The sequence below is a fragment of the Anser cygnoides genome, chromosome 7 (genome assembly GCF_040182565.1).
Source record: "Anser cygnoides isolate HZ-2024a breed goose chromosome 7, Taihu_goose_T2T_genome, whole genome shotgun sequence".
Classification (NCBI taxonomy): Eukaryota; Metazoa; Chordata; class Aves; order Anseriformes; family Anatidae; genus Anser; species Anser cygnoides.
The window spans coordinates 18347956-18363921 of NC_089879.1; the positions used below are offsets into that span (position 1 = coordinate 18347956).

Consider the following 15966-nt stretch of genomic DNA (forward strand, 5'->3'; position numbering starts at 1 on the left):
GGTCTGTTCATAATAGATAGGGAGGCCATTTAGGATGAGCTTGTTTTTCCAAATACGATCGTAGCATGAAGAGGTGTGGTATCTCCCGTACACGTGGAGGGAAAGCTGATTAGCTGCAATTGTGCCATGAACATGCCCCATTCCCATACACACCCTGGTGTGCTTTGTCTTTGAGTCGCATCCAGTCATCTACATCTGCACTGTGAGGTGGTGCACATCGTCCCGCTGTTCCTCCCATGAAACCACACAGCTATGCTGCAAGAAGCAGAGGAGTATTGCACAATGTGTTCAAACCATCTCAGAATTAAAAAGCTGATGAAAAAGTTATGCGGGATAATTAATTAGTATATATCCACACGTTTGCTTATGCTTGCCATTTGTTTGTTTCTTTCAGTCTGCCTTCTGGTCTTTGAAGGGGAGGGAACTACTGCTAATTTATGCAACACAACTTGGCGTTTCAAATTGAACCATGCGTTGCCATACATCTGCTTGGGATAAATGAAACAAGCCGTCCTTTAACCTCTCTCTGTTTATGAGGTGAGGCCAGCTCCTAACCTAGCCAGTCTCTGTCCCTTGTCCCTTGCTCTTCCGTACTTCAGTTCTCCTTACAGTCCTGTCAATGTCCTCTGCTCTCACCGTTTTCTTGTGTGTCCCTCAGCACCTCCTGTTCCTCATGTTTGCTTTTCATTTGTGTCTTGTCATGTTTTCTCACCTACCTGTCCTTTTTCAGTTCTTCAGCCTTCCATAAACCCCCTATTTCCTGTTTCTCAGCTTTCCTGCACACCCTTTTCTACTCTGCCTTCATGATCCTCACACGTATTTTCTTGCCCTACCACCGTTTCTCTGCTGTCCACCATAGTCCTTTATGTCCTATCAAGTGCTCACGCATACCAAGGTGCCAGGTGCAATCCCAGTGCTTTTAGTCATGGAATTTCTTCAATTAAATCAGATTGCTTATCTGAAGAAGTAACATTTCAATGTCGTACCATTGGTCTCTTTCCCTAGACCATACACCAGTTGGCATGGCCCTTTTTTTACCTCATGGTGGAGACAGGTAGACGTGGGGGAAAATATATATATTTGAGAAATTATCATAGTTTTAAAACAGGAACACTAACATACCTTTGGACTTTGGGTAAGTTTCCTCAGGGAACAGCCGTCAGCAATTCCATTTCTTTAGTAGCGGAAATTTGAAGTGTTACCTACATTAGAATTAGATTTATATTAGCTGAAGTTTATTCTATTCTATTCTATTCTATTCTATTCTATTCTATTCTATTCTATTCTATTCTATTCTATTCTATTCTATTCTATTCTACTCTACTCTACTCTACTCTACTCTACTCTACTCTACTCTACTCTGTTCAGTCCTAATTATTGTCTGTTACATGTAGTCTGTTTACTGATCCATGTATCCTCCTGCAAGTCAACATATTCTTTCTTATAGAATAGATACAACCTGTTGTGTCAGGTCTTTTGTCTGTATTTCAGGCATGTGTAGTAGATATTATTTCTGACATGTTGGTCATAAAATTATTTCCTGACTGCTTTTCATATATATCTATTTGTGAGTGACTCATTTGAGACAGAGTAAATGTATAGATTTCTGAACTCAGAGTCCTGTTTAAGGTTCTCATGACTATTTTGAAAAAAACAGATTTTAAACATGATTAGATAGATCAAACAAAAAATATAAAATACAGTGTATTATAACAGAAATTTTACTTGGCTTCAGTGCAGCTTTTTAACAGCTGTCCTGTGTAAAGACTGAGCCATATAAGCATATACACACCTACTCAGCTTCATAAGAAAATTTCTTAAAGATTTTAGCTTTTTTTTTTCTTTTTTTTTTCCTTAAAGGATAGAACAAAGGCAAAAAGGTATTAATAAAAATACCTTTCATCTTAGTAAGCACAGCATTAAAAATATAGAGACTGCCAGAAGAAAGGAATGTTTTCAGAAATGTGATCTATCCTGTAATTTCTAGTTACAGTTACATGAGAGCTCTGCAAATCTTTTTTACACTTTGTTGTTAACGATTTTCTACTTGAGACTATCTTTGATTTAATCCCATTCAACTCATAATTTTCAGTGGGCTTGCCTGAGAAATATCATCCTTTTAAACTAAAAGAGCGTAGATTTAGATTAGATATAAGGAAGAATTTCTTCACTGTATGTGTGTGGGGAGGCCGTGGAACAGGTTGCACAGAGAAGCTGTGGGTGCCCCATCCCTGGCAGTGTTCAAGGCCAGGTTGGATGGGGCTTTGAGCAGCCTGATTTAGTGGGAGATGGGAGATGTCCCTGCTTGTGGAAGGGGGGGGGTGGAATTAGATGGGCTTTAAGGTCCCTTCCAACACACGTTATTCTATGATTCTATGATTATATCCTTTTTAGGGAGGAAAAAAAAAAAAAAAAGCCATCTGAATTGCTCATCAGAATGCCAGTAACATGGGAGTTACACTCACATAAAACGTTTAAGACATTGCCTAAGCTGAATTTTCTTCCACTTTTTAGTTGCTTTATTGCCTTAGCTGCTTGTGGGGAAATATCTACAATAATTACTTTTGCTAATAAAACTATTGAGTAACAAAAATAAACTTTTCCATGGTAGCTCCACACAGTCTCAGGTGTCTGTATGAGTGTTTCACAGCTGTCAGCCACACGGGAGTAGAAACCATGGAAAATGCTAGAATGGCACCTGGAGCCAAACTGCGGGTATTTCACTGCTGTCGTTTACAGCTCTGAGCGAGTAATGAGAAAGGAGCTGGTCCTCCCAAGGCAGAATCAGCATAGTGGCTGCATTAGTATTTCTGTGGCAGTATAAATTTTGTGGGGTACGTTTGCTTTTGCCTTGCCTGGCATTTGTACTGCATTATCTGTCATGGTACCTTTTCTAAAAAATGCATGTTCACTGTTGGTAACTCATACATGCGCTGCTGTTTCAGGAAATAGCACTGCTGTAATTAATAGGCTTGAGACATTGTGGCTGCAAGACATAGAACAAAAAATATTCCGTCATTTTGTGCCAGTTTTTCCATGGTTGAAAGTGCCACTTAAGTGCTGTTTATATTATTAAGCAAGCTATTTATAAAGCAAGACGCAGAGTAACAGCAACCTTATGAGTAATATCAGGCTAAAACAACTGAAGATAGTTGCATTTATAGCTATCTGATAAACACATCAGCAGAGGGACTGTGATGTGTTTTTGTTTGAAGTTTTGGTTTGGAAAGAAACAGCTTGAATGAGAGAATGTTTGTGCCTGTGACTACTAGTTGGAAGTGAAGAAATCATAAAACAAGTTAGCATGGGGATGATAAAGTAATGATATCATGAATGAGATAGTTTGCTACTGGGTAAGAGCCAGGACAAGTAATGACAGCAACAGAGCCTCCTCCATTTCGAAACCCGTCAGCAAGCATTTGTTTGCAGTTTCCTTCTTGTGGAACTCAGACATGAGAGATACTGACAATAGGATTGTCATTTTTTTACACAGCCACCACATGTAGTCCTGGTGTGAAGCACATAACACTTCTTTTGCTGTAGAAGATGCTTTGACTTCCATTTATACAGCTGCTGATTTCTTCTGAGCTTGCAGATGCTTGCATGAGAAGCAGATGCTGGGAGGGAGTAACAGCTAATTAGAGAGGGATGAGCTGAAGCTCACTTTCGTGCCTGAGCATGGATTTTTGAAGGAAGGGATGGCTAGAAGGTGTAATTCCCCTCCCAAACCCTTCCCCTCAAGGGCCTCCCAGCTCCCCTGCCATGCTGCTACAAAGGCATGAAGGCATATGCCCACGTGCCCAGGGAAGAACTCCAGGCTGCCCGGCCCTCCTGGCTTCACCCAGCAGGTCTGGGAGCATGGAGAGGGTCTGTGTGTTGTAATACACCTGCGCCTTCCTCGGAAGCCTTGTGCTTTAGGCTTCCTGCCACGTGGCATGGGAACATAGCTATGCGGTGTGACATAAAATGGGATGTGGCCCCTCCATCTGACGGGGCTCGGAGGCACCTTGCTCCCATTTTTGAGGATTGTATCCTCAATGGCCTTATAGGCACGAGAGTGAAAGAAGAAATAAATAACCCAGACAAAACCTTCCTACCTTGAAAAGGGGAAATGTAGTGCTACTATATCAAATTAAAAAGTAATGTCACTATGGAAAATTCTCAGTGTTCTTGAGTGTGGCTGGGAGAAAAGCCAATGCAGAAAAGCTTCTTCAGCTCAGTTTTGTGCACAAAAGCTCTTTTTTGTGTGTGTGCAAATCTGCTTGTACTTCTATTTTCCCATGCTGCTGAAGGAAGTAACACAGTCTAGCACAAAGCCAGCCTTACTCTTTAATGGTGCAAGATTTGTAGCACATCAGCAGGGAACAAGAGCTGGAAGGTGAGTTTTGCCTGAAAACAAAAGAAAAAATGTAAACTGATTTAATCTCTACATAGTTAATTCCTTTGTTCTTCTCACTGCTTTAAAAGAGTTAAAAATTCTCTATTCCAGCAGTTATACTGGCTTGGAGTGTGCTTTTGGTCAATTCAGACATGCTCTTCTTCACACCAAAAAGAATTAATTTAATTAATGGTATAAGAAAAAAAATAAAAAATGATTTTAAATTATTCATTTTTAGTTTATAATTACAAAACTTATTAAACATAATAGTCTAGTCAGAGACTAGATAACTAGGTAAACCAGTAATAACTGCTAAACTGCATCATCTACTATCCTGAAATAATATTTCCAAGCACATCATTAAGAACCCATTAAAGAAGGCAAGCAAATGAATGTAAAAGGTTCATAACAAGGCAAAATTATGTATGTAGTCAGTATTCTCTTGCTTTCCAAAGATGTGGGGGAAGAAACAAAAACTTCTTCTAGAATTTTAAGAATTACTGTTAATTTGCATAAAATTATTTCTTCTAGGGCATAGAGGACCAAAAATATTCATCTGAGAGCATTGCAGAAGACACTGTAGACATGTGCAGGCAAAACAGCTCGTGGCTGCCAGTTAGATTATGGAGATGATGCAGACCTGGGACGTGGAGGTGTTGTTACTCTGGTTTTGACACCGAGACAATGTATCTCTGGACTGGATCTGCCAAAGGGCTTGAACACCTTCAGCTACCAAAAAGCATCACTCCCATTCCGGCCTTTCAGAGGTAGGGCTGCCATATAGACTCCGTTCTCTCGACTCTTAGTGTGTAATCCAAAGAGCTTGGTTGGGAAGCCAGGTTCCTGGTATTTTATGCAGAGCCTCAAAACAGGACCCAGTAGAGTCATATGCTGAGTGAGTAGCTGCTCAGAATTTAGTTTCCTAAAGGTATCATAATCACTTACTAGGATATAACCTAAGTGCAGTCATCACACCCATGGTATGCAAGCTGGCATACAGCAGCCGGCAGCCAGATTCCTGCTGTTGCCCACCCCGTGCCAAGCACGCAAGGGAGCAGACAGCTCTGAGGAATCCCAGGCAGGTTTGGGACCTGGTTTCTGGTTCCTGTAAGTGTCTGCACAGCACAAAATGCAGGAGTCCAGCCAGAAGAGGACCTGCAATTCCGGCCCAGCCCATGGGAGGAACTCCTGAATAGGATGGGAGAAGGTGCAGGGCTGAAGAAAGCGTGGTAGGGCTGCAGGTATGTGAGCATGCAGCATTTGCTCCCGGTTCAGGGAAATGAATGGAGACAGGTCCTCTCCTGCATGTGGGCATGAATCAGTATTGAGTCAGGAGCCACCCATGCCACTGATGCCAACAGTGGTGCTTGCTGCTGCCAGTGTTGCTGTTAAATAGCACTGTGGGGTGTTTCCAATGCACATATACATGCAGAGCAGGAAAATTTTAACTCATGTAGAAAAGTCTTTGGAGAAAACTTTGGAAAAAATGGTTTCTGTGGGGATTACCTTTCTGAGTGTCACCTTACACATGCATTTCTTTTGGATGATTCATCCTGTTTCCTTTCAGCACATGAATCTGTAGGAGTTTATAGCCCTATACAGTCAACTCTAACTCAGGGGGTTAATTGCAGTGGATTAGCTGCATCATGAACCAACTACAATGCATGCAAAAATCATGTTCATGTGGTGCGTGGACCTACAGTTCAGGCAGCTCAAATTCAGGTATCACTGCCCTGCATGGTTAATGGTGTCAAGTTCTTCCTCTTTGTTTTCTTGCAATTACCCTGCCTTTACACAAGTTTTGCATAGAGTTCTCTCCCCCACCTCCAGCTCTCAGCTCCCTCTGGTGCTTTCAGGAGCCCCTGGGGTGCCACTCAGAGGAAGACATAGGGAGAGGGTCCAACAGAGAAGCAAACAATTTAGCAAATAATCTCTGAGCCCTCTGCAAAGTAATCCAACACCCCCTGAGGCTAGGCATTTCCTCTGCACTGGGATTTTAAGGAACGTCTGAGGCTGCATTTCTTTGAGCAGCTGAGCTGCTCTAACAGTCTGCTGCTTTTGAAAGGGGTGCTCTTATCCCCTGTCCCCTTCATTTTGTGGCTGGCCCTTTTTTCCATGGATTTATTTGGCTCATTACCTCAGAAGACAGCAACCTGCTTTCTTTTTCCTAATTATTTTTCCCCTGGGCTAACGAGGTCTGTCAGCTGATGGAGCTGGCAGATAGCACCGGGGTGGGATGGGTGGTGGGGAACAGAGCTGGGGATGCACAGACAGGGTGACCTAGGGCAGAAGCTCAGCCCACAGGGTGGGAGTGCATCCTTCAGTGCTGCTTTGGACCACAGCTTGGTTGCCTTTGAAGGATCACCCTGTCTCCAGTGCTACCCTGGAGCTACCTCTCCAGGGTGAGACAGAGGTGGACCTTAACTAATGGGCAATTTAACACTGAAGAAATGAGCAGCATTTTTCCAGCCTTTCTGTCCTAGAGCAGCTAGCTGTGGGGTTGGAGAAGAGCCAGACCAACACAAGGGAACAGGCAAGAAAAGCAGCCAGGGTGGTGGGACAGGAAAAGAGGACCCTGCCCAGGGTTGTCCCCAGTAAGGCTGAACAACTGGCTCACTGGCAGCTCCCCCCCCAGCCCCACTTCCAAGGGAAGCCTACAGATGGCTTTCCAAAGACAATCCTAAACACCAAAGTGCCTGCTCCTGCAGATGCTAGAGATTACGAACTCTACATATGCATTTCACAGCACAATGAAATTTGCCCCCCACACACACTTCAGGGTGCCACAGGCACTCTCACCCCATTGCTGCTCCCCTGGCCAGCTGCCCCCGCTGCCCCACAGGTCTGAAGTGTGGGACTGGTTGGGTAAGGGCTGATGGATGAAATTTGGCTGCAGAGAGGCTGTCCGCACCCAGGCTGCCCCGGTGCTTTGCTCGGGGCTAAAGAGGCAGTGGCATAAATGTGATCTTTCCCTCGTCAGCAGATTGGTTGATCTCTGAGGAGCTCTGCCTTTTTGATAACCCCTGCCTCTGCTTATATAATTAGTTACGCAATGTTCAAAGAGGAGCTTTGGATGATGCAGGAAGCGGAGCCTGCTAATGAGAGTGGGTGTAGATGTGTGATCGAGTTGGAGAGCCAGCTCTGAGCACAGCCTCCTGGGGCAGAGCAGGCAAGGATTGGTGCCCTGTTAGAATGGCTGGCTTGGGACCTTTGCTGGTGCAGGTATGTTGTTTGACCACCTGCTTTGAAAGAAAACATCTTGATTTTTATTTCTTCATGTGTTGAATACACTAGCTTGAGGGTGGAGCTGTGGATAGGTCCTGGGCCTGCTGTTATCAGTGGTGCGGCGTTAGGCTGTGAATTGGTGCAATTTTCTGGAGACAGCTTTGCAGGTGCAGGAGGAGACTAAACGTCCATGAAGGCGGATGTGTACGTGACTCTTCCCTAGCATGCAATTTTGGGGTGGAGGGTTAATTTGTGCAGCTGGAAGGAGGAGGTCTCTAATCTGTGCATCATGTATAGAACAGATTGATAGCAGCTAGCATTTCAAATGTCGGTGATACAACAAGTATTTTGTTCATGTCTGGCTGTAGGAACAAATGAGTGCATGATACCATTCATAAGCTGCTGTTGAGGACAGAGTCTCATTATCAAACACAGGCAGGCAAAGATTATGAGTCAGTATCTTCTGCCTTCTACCCCATCTGTCTCCCAAATCAGGAGCAACTTGATCAGAATTTATTAAAATGTAGCACTGGGTTATCATTTGCCTTTTAATTGTAACTTCACATTTTCCCACTTCCCTTCAAAATACATTGCTTTCCTAAGTGGATATGTTGATTGTGACTCAGAGAGCTGAGCATTTAAAAAGTAATGTATTTCCAAGAAAAACATCCAGCCCTGCTGGCTTCTGCCTTACAGTCTAAGCAAGTCTCATAGATCTTCCCTCCTAAACACCCCTCACCCCAGCACTCTGTATCTGGGCTCGGAGCAGTCACAGTTTTCTGTCCCAGCAGAAGTGACAACGTGGCCTCACATCCCATGCCCAAGCAATCCCAGTTGCCTGAGCTCCTCTCCACGTGCAGCCAAGAGAATTGCCTGATGCTGATGGGATGGTCTTGGTGAGTGTATCTGTACGCACAGATTAAATTGTGGGTCCCTTGGCAAGGGGCCAAGGAGAAGAGACTTGAGGCAAGGAGAAGAGACAGGAGCCGTTTTGGCTGCCCCCATGCTGCAATGGGAGCACCCTGGAGAGGTGACAGGTCCTGCCTGATGGGTTGAGCAGGAGAGAAATGCCTGATGATAGGTAAATGGTGCTCAAAGGGCAGAAAATATGGGAGGATTAAGGCAGAGGTGAAGAGTTCAGGGAAGAGCTGATGTAGAGGGGACCGGTGCAGCAGCATTGTCACTTTATTATTACCTTTGCTCTCTGGGGCCCATAATTAACATGCACAGGGAATTGCACAGTCTGCTGTGCCAACAACACAGTGCTGAACCTTGTAACTTGAGCTGCTACAGCATACTGAAGCTCTTCAAACTCACAAGTGCTGTCTGGGCAGAGGACACCAGGAAGCCCCATGCAGCTGTCCCCAGGGCCAGGGGTGATATCCCTGGTGGGCCCAGAGCGTGTCTCGGGGGAGGACACTTAGCAGGTGCTAGCCCCAGGTGTGCCTCCAAGTTTCCCTGAGCTTCTCCAAGCACAGTGAGGACAGGCAGAAGACAACTGCCCTTCGCAGAGGCTGCTCTGGGAGGATGGTGCTACCTCTTGCTGCCTTGAGACAGGCGGATGCTGGGGCTGCGGTGTTAGGCAGGAGCTGCTGCTGTGCTGTGGCGTGTAGTGCTGTAACACAGAGGTGAGCCGTGCATAAGTCCACGGAGAGAGATTCCCTGGGTGGAGAAACCTTACTGTCCCCTGCAAGCCCATGGCCTGTACCCTGGCATGGTGTCACTGGGGCTGGGAACCACCATGGGCCCATCACCAGATGCAGGACTACTTCGTCCTGCAGCCCCTTGCAGGAGGGGTGTCACAGCCATGGCAGGGAAGGCAGGGGAGCAGGGAGGACCACCCCTCCATGCCGGAGTGTGGGTGCTGCACTCCCTTACCCCTTGTCCTCCTCAGTGGCTGCAGGGTTGGCCCATGGGGGTGCCTGTGGTGATCTGGCCTGCACGGCAGCGCTGCCCATGGCACAAGGTCCTTCAGCTGCCCAAGGAGGGACACCAGCACCAGGAGAAGTGTGTCTGCCCCGTCCTTGCTGCTGGTGAGCCCTCAAAACAGGCCTGTGGAGCTGAGGGGAGTGAGGACAACAGGGGCATCAGGAGGGGTGAGGATAGGTGCTGTGTCTGATGTGGTCTCCTCAGCCTCGCTCTCCATGTCATCCAGGCTCTCACTGACAGAGGGGATGATCTGCACCACCTTCTCCTGGAAGTGCACTTGCTTGCGAGGAACTGGCGGGGCCTCTGGTTGGGCAGGGGCTGCTGGTGGCAGGCTCCTGTCCTTGCTGCCCTTCAGGATGCTCTTCATGTGTCCCAGCAGCGAGCGGTGCTGCTCCCTCTGGGCTCCGTGAAACGTGTATGTCTGCTCAGTGTCACCAGCGATGGTCGAGGCTGCTGTGGTGGCTGTAGGATCCACATATTGGCCCGCCTGGGGATGTGCCTCTTTGTGCTCTGGGCTCTTTCTCCTCTTGCTCAGCAGGAAGTAGGCCAGGGCGGTGAGCACCAGCATGGAGCCTGGGGAGAAGGGCACGGTGGCTGAGGGCTGGCCCAAGGCCAAGTGCGAGCCAAGCAGTGTTTGGTCCTGCTAGCTCAGCATCCCACACATCCCCACCATCTCTGGTCCACTGTCCCCAGCAGACCATGTTCCTCCTCCCCACCCCAGCACAGGCTCCTCACCGGGTATGGTGACGTGCCAGACGAGGACGGGATGCAGGAAGCAAGCCACCGAGAGCAGTGTGTACCCCAGGAATTTCTGGAAGCTCCCCGGGCGCCTAGCTTGCTTCCAGCAGGCGTGTGCCAGGGAGTCGGGCTCATATCTGGGGAGAGAAACAGAAGTCCTTGTGGGATAGGGCACCAGGTGCATGACAGGAAGATTTGGACCTAACCATGACCCACCTAAAGGTTCAGACCCTTACTCTAGTTCACCAGGAAACCGGTGTGTTGGTGAGGGAAGGTAAATAAAGTCTGAGCCCTCCTTGTAGTGGGCAGAGGCCAGGGGCATCATCTGCCAGAGGTCAGCATCTCAGGTGACCTCTCCTTGGCACACTTGTGCCTACTAGCTGCAGTAAGGTGTTGTCTCCAAGCTATCAGGGCTTTTGAGTTTATGCTACAAGACAGCAGAAGGGCCCGGCCTCTGAGAAGTGCATAAGTATTTTCTAGATTTTAATTTAAATTTCTGTGCTGTCTCTGGGAGGGAGCTCTGGGGATCTCGCTCTTTCTTCAACCCCGGTGCCTCGCAGGAGTTCACACTGCGTGTTAAGGAGATGCTGCAGACCAGGGTTTGTTGTGCTAATGCTCAGCAAATTATGGCACAAGCTTGGGTTAAAATAAAAGTTTAATTGGCTGCAGACATGTCCCCACTCACCTCCCCCCTGCCTGAGTGTGCTGGCCATGGCAGTAGGGGCAGGACCTTTGGTGTGGTACTTGCAGCTTGGCTAGGTCTGGTGCTGCCTGCAAAGGACGGGTTGCCCTAGGGAGGGCCCACCAAGGCTGGAGAAGACTGCCCAGAGGCTACTCACGTGAAACACATCTCCAGGAACAAACTGATAAAGAAGAAGCCTTCACAGACAGTGACTGCAATCCCTGAAAAACTGAAAGGTGGAGCTGTCAGGGGGGCAGGGCTGGGCTGGAGCACGCTCTGCAGATGGCAGAAGGGGCACAGGGGGCTGGGATTTACTACCCAGTTCACAACATAGACTGTGTGCTGAGGTCTGAACACTCTGCCTGGGTTTGCGGAGGAAAGACCCAGACCTTCCACCCAGGAGGGGTCGGCTTGCAGCCAGTATCACCTCTGGCCTGCTTGAGTCTGCAGGAGCATGGGGAGAAGGTCACTCTCTCTAACAGGATCAGCTTACTCTTCTGAAACCTAACAAAGGAGATCTCGATTCCCCAAAGACTTGGATGTTGTTCCAGGATAGTTTGTTGCTGCATATGTAGAGGGGCCAAGTGTGCCACCCCTACCAGCTCTGACTAGAAGGGCAAAAATACTCACAGCAGATAGAAAGCCAGGCTTTTGAACTGCCCTCGTTGCAGAGTTTCTACCCCCACGCCGATCAGCACTAGAAGAGAAGGCAGGAAAGATGCTGAGTGCAGGCTCAGTTCCTGACTGCGGTGCCCCGCCAGCTGCCAGCATCCATGCCCCGATTTCTGCGGCTGCCAGCACGGCTGCTCCTGCTCTGCAGCGCCGGTGACTCACGCTGACACACGAACCCCGGGGTCAGAGCCGAGTGCTGGCCTCAACGTGCAGCCCAGGAACCCAGCCCAGCGGCACCCCTGCCAGGGCAGCCTTGCGGCTGCGTGGGCTGGGGAGAGGTGCTCTGAGGATACCAGATTTTGGCAGCTACAAGAGGTGAGCAACGGTGTCCTGCATCCCTCCCACCCCCTGCTCAAGCACAGCTGCCATGGGACTTCTCTCCCACCGCCCCATCCATCCCTGCCCCTCATCGCCACGCTTCTCCTAGGCTGGGGAAATCTCTGCCCAGGTCCCCACCATGCCCACCACTCCTGCACCCCACTTCTCCTGCTGCACCCCACACGTGGCTGTAGGGCAGCAGCAGGTCGGGGGAAACGTGCCAGCTGCATTCATGAAAGGCCGTAGCCATGGCATTAAAATCCTTTGCTAGGCAAACAGAAAAAGCTATAACAGGAGCAGGCAGATTAAAAACGAGGAATGAACATCCCCTCAGTGCCCCAGCCAGCACAGCACACTGGGGAGTCATTTTAAGGGTGATTAAGAGTATTAGTGAGGCTAAAATCTTCCCTGGACTGGCCATTAGGGGCCAATAGCTTTATGGGATGGAAGCTTTCCTTCAAGATCCTTCAGGAGTATTTCCAAAATGGCACAGGAATGAAGTGCCTCGCATCAGCTGCAGAAAACTGGTTCACCACTGATCCTGTTCAGTGCACACTTGCCATGGCCTGAGGAGCCGGTTGGCTTTGGCTGTCTGAGCTGTGGCTTTGCCCCTCACGGAGAAGGGGGCCAGGCTCACAAGTGGGGAGGCAGGTGCCTGTGATGCTGGGTCCCTCACACCCACGGGGTTGGTCAATGCCAAGGGTCTGTGCCTGAGCACACAGTGCTTCTGGCCCAGCCAAGCAAAGCCCCACAAGGATGCTGTCATCCTGTTGGTTCCTGCTGTGTCACCGGCAGCTGCTGGTCCCCGATCTGCCAGGGGAACACATGGGACCCATGTGCCGCCCTCCTCCGCAGTGGCTGCCTCTCCAGCCCCGAGCAGAGGCGGGGGAAATCAGCCTCATTGGAGAGCTGTGAAGGGACCAAGCTGTGCAATCCTATATGCAAAGAATTGTCCTTCGCTACCCTCTGATTGAGGAGCGTTCTTTATACTCTCCCCTACAAATGCAGAATTCATCCATTCATTCCTTCCCTACAGACGAACGCAGAATTCAACAGCTTGGCTGTTGTGCTAGAGTCCCTGCCCTGCCTGGGGAGGTTTCCTGATTTTGCACAGCTTATGCTTTATCCTCCAAGCTCTTTGGGTGAAGTATCTGCAAAAGCAAAGGGTTGTTTCCAAGGTGCTTGTTTGGGCTCGTTGCTGCCTTGATTTGGATCTTCTCCAAACCATGTGGCTGAAGGCACATGATTAGGAATTAAATGGTTGAAAGGCTGAGAATTAAGAAATAAGTAAGGACTCTCTCCCTAGATGTAGAAATCACAAGGCCTAAAATCTCTGAATTACAGATATGCCCCAACCATGGCAGGGATTTGTGGGGCTGTTTGATTATTCCTCACTAACTAGCCATGGACAGCAGGACTGTCTGATGCGTCCCACACAACAAGCCCCATTGCACTCCAGGGTCCTGTGGGAAGGTGGGGGTTACATTTTGTGGGCAACCTTCTGTGTTTGCAAGCAGCTTATGGAGTTGGCCAGGCTTTCTCAGGATCAATTAGTGAGGCTGATGCACTCTCCTCTCCCTTTAATATTTTTATTCCAGCAAAGCCTGTGGGATTCTTTTCTGCATGGTTTCCATTTCATGCAAAAACCTCATGCACCTCATCAGGCACTAAACACTGCATCAAGCTGTTTTCTTACCCCCTTGAGACAGACAGAGAAATAAAACACAGGCACCTCCCATTCCTTTGCTGGCCTTTTGGGAAAACCAGGTGGTACTGGGAATGCATCAGAGTGGAGATATGGAAAAGTACAGAGACCAGCTGTACTCTGTGGTGTGTGATGTCTGTGCTTGGGGATGCTCAGCTGAGAGGGGACTGCACTGCTCATTTCAGCAAGAACTACAGAAAGAGATGTAGATTATGCACAGTGAGGAAAAGAGATCAAGCAGACGAGAGAGATTATATTCCATTAAGATACCTCCAAATTGTAAGCTACTTTCAATTTTTATGTTCTAGCTTTAGTTTTCCCATAGCAGCAAGCTCATGTTTTCTCTCAGGAGCTTTAAGAGCGAATATGACCAGCATGGGGCTCATGTGGGCCAGAGGGGGATGGGGACGGAGAGATTTGCATTTGCTGGTTAAAGTTGTGTCCCGGCTCCTATCTGTTGCAGCCTCATTGTGATGTGCAGTTATCTGCTGGGCGTTTGTACAAACTCCGGGACTCAAACCTCAGCCTGTTATCAGTCCTCCAAAGTACACTGCAGAGCACAGCCTCCAGCGTTCCAGCTGGGCTTCGGCTGTCCTTGGGGACCTGTGCTCTCTTCAGCAGACCTTTGTGCTTTCTACTTGGCCCCTGACTTGAGCAAAGTGTCTGCAGTTGATAAAGGAAATGCCATGGTAGGAGGGCCTGCTGTGACCTACCCTGCGCTGTCTGAAATCTGAAATTCCCAGGGTCTGACACAGGCACCCCAGACACCTCTCATCAGGAAGCTCTGGCTCACACTGCCACCCTCGAGGCAAACCAAACCCTTTGATCCATGCTTTGCTGATGGGGAAACTGAGGCAGAGAGCGCTGCCTGCCCTGCCCCGTGACAGCGAGTCAGCTGCGGTGCCAGCGAGCCCCTGAGCACACCGGGTGGCTGTAGCCTCTGCCCTGCCCTTTCACCCCAACCAGCTGGGTGGGTGAGCTGGTGATGTTGGCACCACTGCTGTGATCCCAGCTGCTTCCTGAGCCTGGCAAGAGAGGGCAGGGGCTGTGCCACCAAGGCTGGGACCTCTCCGTCCTGCCTGGCCCCGGGCACAGAAGAAATCCCAGCACAAGGAGCTCCCCCTGCATTTTTGACTCCCACAGAGCAGCCTGCCCGGTTTGCGCAGCCCTGGGTATTTTTCTTTTCGGTCCCACTCACATCATGCTTGTCCCCCTGCCTCTTTTACAAGCATACCGTTTAGTTTTCTTTCCAATTTGTGCTTTAGCTTGTCGTGACGCTTACTCGGTGCCTTAAAAGGCGGCAAAGAAAAAGAGAGCTTGCTCCTACCTGCTGCGGTGGAGATGCCCAGCAATCGGCAGGCGTACTCCAGGGCACTCCAAAACGCCTCGTGCCGCATGGTGGGAAGATGAAGGCGGCGATGCCGGCCAGGCAGAAGCTCCCTCCTCAGACCTCCTGCCGTGTGCGGCACCCAGCTGCAGGCAGAGCCTCCCGTGCACGGGGCAGGGTGACCTTTGCGAAGGACCAGGCACCTCCACGGGGCCTCCCGGGGGAGAGCAAGCTGCCACCGCTGGGAACCGGTCAGCTCTGCTTCCAGGGCTGCGGACACTTGGCCTTTTCCTCCTCGCTTGCTGGGGTTGCTGGCCTGGGGATGATTAATGATTGGTAAGGGGGGGGGGTGCGGCTTTGGGAGCATTTGCACCCGGGGTGCACGCGTGGCCTTTCCTGCTTGGAGGCAGCAGCTCTGGAAGCCCAAGCTGATTACATGCATGTGAAGTCATTAGTGCTGTGCGGCTCCCGGCAGGTTAACCGTTTGTGAGGATGGCGGTGCTTGCTTTTGGCAAAAGAGCAGCAGGTTCCTGGCGGATCGTGGGGCTCCCAGGGGTGCCTCCTGCTGCTGATCAACCGCTGCCTCCTGCTGCTGACACCCCTGCCGTGGTTGCTGCTTGACAGCCTGTGAGAGGTGCTGTGTCAGGGCAGATGTGCAGCCACAGGAACGAGGAGGTCAGACCTGTTCCCAAGGGTCCTATAGAGCCAGGCTGGCCATGGCAGGAGAGGTGTGTATTTGTCTTTTTGGGAACCTCATTATTTCTGTGCTGCAGTCACCCAGCCGTTCAGCAGTACCACAGCCATTTGCAGTGGGGTCCCACGAGTGTCCTGACACGTGGAGTGGGGGGCAGAGGAGGAGGGCTGTGCATCTACACTCTGGCCTCTTTGTTTTGGCTTTAGTAGACGGCATCAGGGTCCGTGGCTTGCCTCTTCAGGACACAGAGCCTCTGGAGAGGGGCAGCCCTCGGCACGGAGGCTGAGATGGGCCAGTG

At 49.5% G+C, this 15966-nt stretch overlaps 1 protein-coding gene across 2 annotated transcripts; it reads right to left on the reverse strand.

Moving 5' to 3' along the window:
* Positions 1 to 8979: 8979 nt before the first annotated feature.
* On the reverse strand, positions 8980 to 15408 carry TMEM72 (transmembrane protein 72). Of its 2 annotated transcripts, XM_013177271.3 has the most exons (5): positions 14975 to 15408; positions 11583 to 11649; positions 11110 to 11181; positions 10268 to 10407; positions 8980 to 10105 (listed from the first exon to the last, which is right to left on the reverse strand). In XM_013177271.3, the coding sequence occupies exons 1-5, from the start codon at positions 15339 to 15341 to the stop codon at positions 9645 to 9647; spliced, it is 1107 nt and encodes a 368-aa protein (XP_013032725.3). In that variant the 5' UTR covers positions 15342 to 15408; the 3' UTR covers positions 8980 to 9644. The 2 variants fall into 2 exon arrangements, with proteins under 2 accessions (XP_013032725.3, XP_047924979.2); XM_048069022.2 differs by lacking the exon at positions 11110 to 11181 and having other exon boundaries at positions 14975 to 15407.
* Positions 15409 to 15966: the final 558 nt, after the last annotated feature.